Source organism: Chanos chanos, chromosome 13 (assembly GCF_902362185.1).
Source record: "Chanos chanos chromosome 13, fChaCha1.1, whole genome shotgun sequence".
Lineage (NCBI taxonomy): Eukaryota > Metazoa > Chordata > Actinopteri > Gonorynchiformes > Chanidae > Chanos > Chanos chanos.
The window spans coordinates 6,194,348-6,205,310 of record NC_044507.1 but is presented as its reverse complement, the minus strand read 5'-3'; the positions used below and the strand labels follow the sequence as shown (position 1 = coordinate 6,205,310).

General features: G+C 41.6%; 1 protein-coding gene across 1 annotated transcript in view; it reads right to left on the bottom strand.

Moving 5' to 3' along the window:
* si:dkey-246g23.4 (monocarboxylate transporter 2) overlaps nt 1-7,894 on the bottom strand; it is an 8,047-nt gene extending 153 nt beyond the window's left edge. Inside the window, exons 1-5 of the mRNA XM_030790820.1 lie at nt 7,627-7,894; nt 5,256-5,516; nt 3,667-3,810; nt 2,460-3,326; nt 1-711 (exon numbers count right to left, since the gene is read on the bottom strand). The exon at nt 1-711 is cut by the window's left edge and continues 153 nt beyond it. Of these exons, the coding sequence (XP_030646680.1) occupies nt 431-711; nt 2,460-3,326; nt 3,667-3,810; nt 5,256-5,478 (1,515 nt within the window). The 5' untranslated portion in view covers nt 5,479-5,516; nt 7,627-7,894 and the 3' untranslated portion in view covers nt 1-430. The remainder of the gene's footprint in view (nt 712-2,459; nt 3,327-3,666; nt 3,811-5,255; nt 5,517-7,626) is intronic.
* Nucleotides 7,895-10,963: the final 3,069 nt, after the last annotated feature.

Below are 10,963 nucleotides of genomic sequence, written 5' to 3'. Positions count from 1 at the left end.
CCACCTCTTGTTTATTCTGAATGATGAGGAACATTGTGGTCTGTCTGAGCCACCTAGTCCCTCATTGTTCCAGTCTTTCCATCTGTAGTTTCTTTATCACTGGACTGCAGATTGATACAGCTTGGTCCTATGGAACCTCGTACCACAGATCCAGGAATTTCTATTGGACGTCAGTGTGAAACAGACTCTTGGGCCAACTCTACATTTGTGAGAGGGGTTCTTGTGGATTTACATACGACAACATCGTGACCCCTGTCTTCATGGATACTGTGCTTACAGATTTGCAATTGATGAGTTTCATGTGTGCATTGGTGTGTGTTAATTATAGATATCTTGTGTCTCGTAGCTGTGAAAAGCAGTGTAAATTGGTAAAAATGCAATGTTGTGACGTTCAGATATCAAGGTTTCCAAACGTGTACTGAAATAGCCGTCATCTGTCTGTGGCACCTGTCTCCCGCCCCTCTGTCTCCCACTGTTCTTTATCCTGTCTCTCTCTACTGCGCTCATCTTCTTTCTGGTCAGGAGAGTCCCAGTTCTTCAGGTTATCAGTCCCCTTTTCGTCATCGGGTGGCACATCTTCACCCTTCTGCGCCCCCCGGCCACGCCTGTTCATCTGGTGCAGCAGTAACAGGAACAAGGCGGAGACTATGAGGGCCACGCCCGCCATCAGGAAGCCTGTTCCGTAGTCGCTCATTTTATCAATGAAAAACCCTGCGAAAAAACAGAGAGATGGTATTCTGTTTGTAAGGTCATGTCAAAGACAAAACTCGAACAGCGTAACACATGAGACGAAGTAGTTTTGCAGTACTTAAATTAATAAAAAAAAAAGCATAAAACAAACAAACAAACAACCTAAAGTACATAATATGCCTCTCCTAAATGTTTCACAGCCACTGAGTAACTGGCGTATGATAAATTTGAGACTGGCCAAATTTAATTTTCTCTCCTTCTTCCCCCCTGTTGATCTTATTTAGGTACATGGCACTGAATGATTAGCATATAAATTGCAATTGTATGGATCTCAGAGAATGTCACAGAGGTACTGGCTGGGAGAATGATGTTTTAAACGAAGAGGAGAATTAGAGCAATCTGGAAATGATCAGTTAAAGCTTAAAACTCCCTCAGACTGCTGTAGAGAAACTGTGTGTGTGTGTGTGTGGGGTTTTTTTTTTTTTTCTGGAACAAAACAACATCAGCCTCCTTTTCAAAACAACATATACGATTCATGGCCTAATAAACGAGGACGTTATGGTATGTGGCGGGCCACGTTGTTGACACAGTCAGAGCAAAAATGAAATCCAGTCTCCCTCCCTCTCTATCTCCCCTTCCTCACTTATAGGGAAAACTATGCAAAACTAAGTAAAGGCACATCAGTCTTTTGGACTGGTTTGGCATTTTAACTGTGTATTCGTCTTTTGGAACGACACTTAAAAACGTTTAGCGGTCTTTTCGTCGATTTATGGCCAAAGCTTGATATTTCTTTGGCTGAGGGACCACAGCTAGAGAAATTAGAAAGTTTTACTTGATTTGTTACTGGTGTTGAATCGGCGTCGGCGGTTGAATCGGGTTCTGGCTGCGGAACGCTTCTTTGAAGCGCAGCGAAATTTATTACAAGCGTGAAAAAAGTTCAGAAGAAAAAATCGTTTCGACCGGAAGCGACAAAACATCTCGAAAACCTCAGCCCAAACAAACCTGATGGGTGTGGCCAGCTCATTTGTTTGCCTGGTATGTGGCTGCTACTCATGGCGTATTGTATGCATAGGTTGGTGTGCCTGTCTTTTGAAGTTTACACTTTGATTAATTTGCAGCTTTGGTGTAGGGGGCCTTTGATGAATTGTCCCTATAGAGTTTGTGATAGACGCTACGCGTATGCCGTGGACTTGGCTGGAATTACCATCTATGAAATGGTTTGAATGTGGGCATAGGTGCTGGAGCGTGGAGTGAGTTAGGAGTGGCTATTCCAAACGAGTAGAAAACCATTTATCCAGAGAGCAGTAATCCATGAAATTAACACACTGGCAGAAAGAACAATGATATATGTCTTAAATGGACAGTCCATTTTAAGAGAGGGAAATATTGTATTTCTGTATATTAAACGATGATGGAAACCTTTAGAACTTCAGAAAGGACATTTTTTGTTGAACTCGGTTGATTCATAACAGCCACAAAGTAAGATGAAAGTTCTTGGAATCTGATAATATATTTTTTGGATTATGTAAAGAGAGTTTTTCTGAAAAAAAAAAAAAAGTCTGGGTATTGTAAAAAAAAATATATACAGGAAATTGTGATAATTCAGGAAAATCGGAAGGGTAAACGTGCACAAGATCTCTGCGATAAAAAAACATTTCACAAAACAGCTCCAAACAGCCCACATCAGATATCAAAGCTACTCCTCCCGCCCCCCCCCCCCAAGAAAAATGACTTCTTTGACATTGCCTAACACCGATACTGGTACCGACCTGCTATGGGTGGTCCGAGGAGCCCCCCGCTGCTGCGTATGAGCATGAAGAACCCCAGGGCACTGCCGAACCTTTTCACACCCACTACCTCTGCCAGCACCGTTATGTGAATGGACACCGTGGCACCGTACGCCAGTCCGTACACGACGCTGAAGGCGGCCAGCTGGGCAAAGGTCGTGGCCAGGGGGCACAGGAGCAGAACCACGCCCAGGACGATCACCGTCACCGTCAGCTGCTGAACCGTTTCCACCAACCGTAGGTTGGCGACCCAGCCGAAGAGCAGGCGGCCCGTCAGGTCCAGGACCGCGGAGATGGACACCAGCGCGGCGGCCTGGTACTCCTCCACGCCCTGGCTCTGAGCGTACGGCACCAGGAAAAGAGCCGGCGCGAAAAAACCCAACGCGGCGAAGATGCCAAACATCGAGTAGACCATGAAGCGCGCGTTCGTGATGAGCGTGTAGTCCACGTATTGGAGGATTCTGTCCTTGAGCTGAGAGCCATCTTCTCTCTTGGTTGAAGATGGGTTGCTTACAGCCTCCCCTGAGCCTGAGTTGGATCGGGGATGGACCTCCAGCCCTGGGTCGCACCCCTCTTCAGCTGTAGCCTCTATAGACTGGACCTTCTGGGGGGGGCCGAGTGGCCTCAGCAAAGCTCCACACACACACAGGTTGAGCTGTAGGCCCCCCAGAACCAGCATGGCCCCTCTCCAGGAGTATTCGTCCACGAGGAACTGGAAGAGAGGCGTCAAGAGGAAGGTGATGATGCACTCTCCTGCACTGGCCAGAGCATTAGCCATGGGCCGCCGGCACTCAAAATACCAGCCCAACATGGTGACCGTCGGCGTCCAGGTTAGAGCGTAACCCAAACCTGCATGGACCCAGACACAGAATGGACATGATGAGACAGAAACAACAGAGCCAGAGAACGTGAGAGAAAAATAAACAGATAGAGAGAGAAACAGAGATAGAGAGAAATAGGGGGACAAAAGTCTAATTTTCTATATTTTCTGTCTAAATCTATCTATCTATCTATCTATCTATCTATCTATCTATCTACCATTGCAAGGTGGTGACCCATGGACAGAAGGCTGTATATACTGTGTGTACTATATACTTGTCTATACTTGTCAGTAGACTATACATCCACTTGTTCATAGACTTGTGCATGACCACGGTGCGTATTTCGTGTTTCAGAACGGTTAACGGACCTGTCAGGAAGCCGACGGTGAAGTAGAGTTCCATCAGGTTTCGGGCGTGAGCTCCTGCCACCATTCCCACGCTGCTCAGGAGCCCTCCCCCAATCACCACCACTCTGTGACCGAACCTGGCACTCAGCACAGCGCCCACCGGAGCTGCTCCACACACACACACGAGAGATAAGACTCTGAATGACACGGTCCATCCACAGGACATCAACAGTCTATGTATGCACATGTGTCATATATATATATATATATATATATATATATATATATATATATATATATATATATATATCACGGTATATACATACATACACACACACATACAATTATTACAGTTTTACTTTTGTATGCGTTTATGTGTATATGAAATCATGCATTTTTCAGTATAAAGAAAGATCTAAAAATACATGTTTGGTGAAAAAAGAGACACTGTCAGCACATTTTTTGGTATATATGTGTACTGTAAGATACATTATAATAGACTGCTGAATATATATACATATACATATATATGTATATATATACACACGCACACACACGCACACACACACACACACATATATATATATATATTTATACACACACATGCACGCATACACAAATACATACATACATACATACATATACATATATATATATATATATATATATATATATATATATATATATGTGTGTGTGTGTGTGTGTGTGTGTGTGTGTGTGTGTGTGTGTGTGTATGTATGTATGTGTATATATATATATACATTTATCATATCATATATCAAGCACACATGTTGTTTGAAAGTGCATCTGGGAGCGTTCTGGGAACTCTTTGTACTTAACCATAGCAGTCAAAAGCCCTGTTCCTTTATTAACCGTGGTCTCAGGAGCATGACTTTTATAAATGTCAAGAGATTGCACCAAGCTGGACTGTGATTTGCCTCACAACCACTCACTCACTCACTGATTACACAGATAAGGCATGAGGGCAAAAAAAAAAAAAAAACTGGCTCAGATTGGGTCCGCACATTTCAGCCTTGACATTTGCAGACTTTTGATTCACACAATACAAATCAGCAGCGAGCTGTCCCTGATTTCATCAGGCCGTGGTTTCATAGAGCGTAGGCTGTGGTTGTGGTTGCCCCCTAGTGATGGAGAGCATAACTAGGTGCAATCCTTGTCACACTCATTCAGATATCCAGTATGAAAGCTCACGAGGATCTGGTGGGATTTCGACCCACAACACAGTTTTTAAGCTTGACTGAGATATCTTCACAGGGGAACAAGGTGTGTTGTCCAGAGATTAGAGTGGATGTTGACATGACAAAAAAATGTCAACTTTCATTAAATATGACCTTTGTCAAAATGATGGAACATACACCATAATGTACCATAATGTACCAAAATACAGTGTCTTGACAATACCTGCATTGCCATTATCTGCCAGGACTGTCTTGTTAAACAGAGAAACGTTGGCAAAGATGTGGCATTGACTCATTTATTCCTCCATATATTCATCCAAAACTTGCCAATGTACTTCATCTCCACGCTCATTTAAGAAAAACAAAACAAAACAAAACTCGTTGACAGTAAACTTGTCGAACGTCACAAACCTGCAAAATGTATGGTAGCCACGGAGATGGATGTGATCCACGAGCTGCCCGTTGCCGTGGTGGCGAAGTAACGGTGAATTTCCACGTAGAACACCCCGAAGGCCTTGATGACGCCGAACGTCAGGCCGAAGGTGAGGAACGTGGAGAGGACGATAAACCAGCCGTACCCTCCGTCAGGAGGGGCGGCTGCTTTCGTTATATGCCTCTTCATGGAAGAGTCCATTTAGAGATAAGGATGACGATCAGCAATCAGAGAAACATCTATAGTCAGAGAGAGAGAGAGGGAACACACCGCCGCATTAGCTCACTGTCAGAGAACCTAAGAACTGTCATTTATTCTGAAATGATTGTACCATTCCGACAAAATGCTGGAAAACCAAAATAAACTGAGCAATCCTGTTTGTTCGTCTATCTATCTATCTATCTATCTATCTATCTATCTATCTATCTATCTATCTATCTATCTATCTATCTATCTATCTATCTATCTATCTAGCTATCTATCTGCGTGGTTCCGTGGACCATCTCAGAGCACACGTACATATGACAGTTGGTCCGTCAATGATTAGCTCGTAATGTCAGGTTGACTTTGGGCTAATTGTTAACTATCACGTTGCCTTTGTTAATTATCTCCCTTTTACTAGCCATGGGACTAGGGAGACGCAGACAACTGGATTTGAGATGGACACTTGCATAAAAACATCCCTCTAATTAGACTTGTGAAAAGTGTCCAAGTTACCATTTGTCTCCATAAAAGAATAAATTACATTATACTAGATTTCAGTATTGATTCTTACGTTGGACACCATATGTTTAACAATCAATCTTTCTTCCATTACGTTGGATTCATATTTTGAAAGTAATGACTTCAGTCTGTGGATTCAGTGCTGATTTGGTTGTTCTATCCATTTAATGATATTATTTCCACATTGCAATTAATTTATTGACCTCAAGAAAGATTTTCATCACATTAGCCAGTCAGTTACCTTTGCCTTGGTGATGTATTGAACTGAATGAATGGATCACAGCAATTGGTCTTAGATAAAACCATAGAATAAGCAGCTATACTGGCCAGTGTTAACTCTGTCTGTGGTGACTGTATCTCAGGACAGTGTGTTAAGGCAACTTTACAGCGTTTCCTTTGATAGAGTCAGTGTACAGCTGCCTGTGTATGCCACTGTGAGGTACCACATCTTCTTTACACTGACCTGGGATCAGCTCATAGTAACCTATATATAGTACTCACACTTTTATTGCTTGGAAACACAATTATCTGATAAAAGGGAAAATAAAAGTCTACAACAAAATATTTTCCCTCTGTAACTGAGCACATGAACAATAATGTGAAGAAGAAGAAGAAGAAGAAGAAGAAGAAGAAGAAGAAGAAGAAGAGTTCACTTTGACATAACTAAATGACTGGTCTCTTTGCACCTGGCTATCCAGTTTTTCTCTGTTTTTGCTCACATGCTCAGCTCCAAAAGGGAAATATTTTGTTGTACCCTGTCTCTGCTTTTAATCAGATAACTGTGTTTTCCAACAGCAAAGGTACAATTACTACATCCAGGTTACTGTGAGTTGAACCCAGTTCAGTGCAAAGAGCACTAGGTACATTTACATTTACATGTATTCATTTAGCAGATGCCTTTATCCTAACTGACTTCCCCGACAGAATACAAACCAGTCTGAGTGACACACTCACTCTTCTCAATTCTACAGTCTGACAGTTTGATTGCCTGTCAGAAGTTTGAATGGAGGTGCAAACAACCCTGGGGTTACACATACATACATACATACATACCTACATACATGCATACATACATACATACATACATGCATATAATAAATGAGCTAATCAGACCCCTTTGCCTATTGCATATCACAGTCACATCATACAAAAATCCTCACACATGATTAATTGGGTCTTAATCTACCTTAATAATGATAATACGAGCTTGAATGGTCTCTGAAATCTTACAATTTCAGCAAAGAGTGGTTAGCTACACCACCTTTGGGCTTAGAAAAAAGTAATAAGTAACTGCTGAAAAACACTACAAAGATTTTTTTTTTAATTTAGTTAAACTACCACCAAGCCAACTGTAAAATGCCCTAAAGTAAACCCCACATAAAGAAGCTACTCCCCAGCAGTTTGTACTAATGCAACAAAAGTCAGTTTTGTTTATGGGAGACACAGAGACTTCAGGAGTGGCTTTCCTGACTGACTCTCTGTCCTCGGAGAAGGTTAATCCGCTTTTTCTCAAAACTTTTCCATTTCTCAGTCTGCTACTGCATTGCACATGTTTTTCTAATCACACTGAGAAACCAACGATCAGAAAAACGGACATTAAAAAAATGTAAGTGACACTTCTCTTACCTTTCAGAGATGTGGAGGGAGTTAGGATGCGGGCGCGGCAGACCGTATGGTTTAACTGTGTGTGTGTCCTGTTGATGCTGTAGTTTGACGGAGGCCATTCTCCGCTGTGTTGGACACACAGGAGACAATAATGAGCTGTTTGGTCTGACCCACTCTATTCATGCTCTCCAGCAACACAAAGGTCACCAGTGAACAAGACCAGCCATGCACCTGGACAACATGTGGCACCTGACTGAGACACTACCGCGCTGATATGACACTGCGTGTGTGTGTGTGTGTGTGTGTGTGTGTGTGTGTGTGTGAGAGAGAGAGAGAGAGAGAGAGAGAGAGAGAGAGGTGTATGAGTGCAGAGGGAAAGAGAGATAAGGGAAAAGAGCGAACTCAGTGAGGAACCTACTATTTGCATAGTCGTAAGAAGAGCTAGTGATCCTGAGAACCAAAATGCACAAAGTCTTATAAAATCAATTTCATCCTTACACATAACTGATATGCCCCACGATGGACTGGCAACCTGTCCAGGGTGTTTCCCCACCTTTGTGCCCCACGACCCTAATTATGGATAAGCGGCGCTTTGAAAATGAATGATGAATGAACATAATTCATGTAATAATTCACAGGCATCAAATATTACCACATTGCTTATGGAAACATATGGACAGAACTGACCTGATATGCTGATATATATTTCTATTCTGATTTATCATAAGGAATTACATATTATTTTTTACGTTTTTTACATATATATATATATATATATATATATATATATATGCAAATGCGTCATTGCATAACTGCTGACAGTATACAGGCCTGTCTGAGGTATTATCTAACCCGCCCTGGGCGGAAACGCCGTGAACCTGTCTGTTTATGAGTGGATTATTGTTCATTCCTGTGAGGTTTTTTTTTTTTTTTTTTTGGTGAACTGAGTCACGCGAGGATCTCGGTGTGTTTGCTCTGCGAGAGCAGCATGTGAACACGTCGCTGCGCACGTGTTTCGTAACCTACGGCCAAACGCGAGTTCATTCGTAAAGCCTGTCCGGGGTCCACTGCAGCACGGTGACCAATGAACTGTGAACCCCACTCAATGCTCTCTCTCGCTCTATCTGAGGCTCCCTGTTGTATAAATGGATTACACATGCAGTGGTGGCTCAAGATGACTACTGAATGAATCTTGCACGGGGGAAATACTCTATCGATTACAGGCCGTGTTACCTTAGCCCCTTCACGCCCTCTTAGCCAATGATAAACACTGATTCACCTCTGGGTCCAATGTGCAAAGCCTTCTCCATTAAACAAGCCTTTCTGATGTCTTACCTCAGCAGTTTTAACCTGCATCACTACTCTACTGCTGTAAATAACATGATTAAATAAACATATCACTGAATTAATAAGTACAATAAATTCATACGGTAAATCAATAAATAGACAGAAATGTGCATTGACTATCGTGCCAATGGTAAAGATAAATTACAGTTAATGGTTCACAGTCAATATTAGATTGAATGCTAATGTCACTTAGCTGTAGCTATAACCTTATCTGAGAATCTGGACCCAATTAAGTTACAGTTACTCTGAAGAACTCTGTTTATACACACATATAACAACTTCTAAATTACACACCGGAAGACTCAGAGACTTGTGATAGACAACGACCGGTGGGGCTATGGGTAGAGTCTATGCAATTTCTAATCTCACAATTAGTGAATCATTTATATGTCCATGTATTACAAAGTAAGAAATCTGTCCTCAAGTTGCCGCCCAACAAAACGTTGAGCGAGCTTACATTTCACAACATCATGTTCATCGCCACAAGTTTACACTAATGGTTATTCACAATATTTCCTGTTTCGAAGGTAGTTATGTAGACAGGAAATTATTCCATAACCCATCCACAGGTCCCAAGATAATGGAATACATCACTATAATAAGCCAGAGATAGCCAGTAGGACATGTCTGTCCTGTTAAAGCCTCAGGCCATGTTTCCAGATGTAGATTAAGACTTCAGTCCTGGTGTAGGTCTAATCTGTGGCTTAATCTGTGAGCCTGAAGAGGAGTTTGACTGAACTAGACATAACCTTCGCTGAAATCATAACCCATCGTGAGTGTACACGCCATGTTAACCCATGGGATAAAAGTTTTCTTTCTATCTTTCTCTCTTTCTTTTTTTCTTTCTTTCTTTCTTTCTTTCTTTCTTTCTTTCTTTCTTTCTTTCTATCTATCTATCTATCTATCTATCTATCTATCTATCTATCTATCTATCTATCTATCTTTTCCAAACATTGTTCATTTTGATCTGCTTAATATTATTGTAAACATTAAATCTGAATGTTTCTCTTGTTGTGGTTTCAGAACAGCCTTTTAACGTGATAAAACTCTCACAATTTAAAATGGTTAAACGCTGGTGAAATAAACGTATCCGACAGTCGTGTAATACTGGACAAGGAAAAAAAAAGCCTATATTAACTAAAGCACAGGGACAATTTATCCTGAACATGCACAAGCAATTACACTCCCGTTCTGTAAATCAGTAATCGCTTCACTTGCTTGTTCAGCAGCAAACAAATCCACACTAAGTAAACTGTTTTTACACAAGCAAGAAAAAACACATGGCCATCGAGCTCTCAGCTCTTCTTACTCCCCATTAGATGAAAGACACCCCCACAAATCCTCCCTTTGAATTAAACCAGCTCCGTAATCACTTTGTGTCTTCTCATCCTAACTGCTCTGGATGACTTCACAGTAAAGAAAAAAAAAAAAAAAGTCTATTAAGTCTTGACTTTTTTTTTTTCATGTATCATTTTAGACTCTGTGTTATAAAATGGTTATTTGAAAAACAAACGTATAGAGATGGATGATTAAAAATGCTGTCAGGTCCATAAAATTGCTTATTTTATTGTTAATAGGCTCTCCTCCTACCTTAGCGTGGTGCCGCACGCAAAGCATTGCATTTTCTCTGAAAGTTAAACTGTCAAAACGCAAGTGGAAAAAAAAAAAAACCCTGCTCGTTCCAATGCTCCATGCAGACCTGGTGTTTGGGACGGGGACTGGTATTTAAACTGCCCATCAACCGAAAACAGCAAAGAAAATGAAAGAAAGTGCTGTCTCATTGATTAAGGGCTTTGGCGTCTTTCCAAATCATATAGATAACAAATGGAGCAGATGGTGATGCAACGGGATTTATTACGCTATCACCATATCTGTCCACCACGAGCAAAAGGACATTGCTTAATAAAGCACATCCCAACCTGGCCTCTCTCTTCCTGTGCTGAAGAGTGCGTCCGGGACTTTGCACGTGAGGCCAAAAGCAAAGAACGACAGAACCACACACTCACGACGG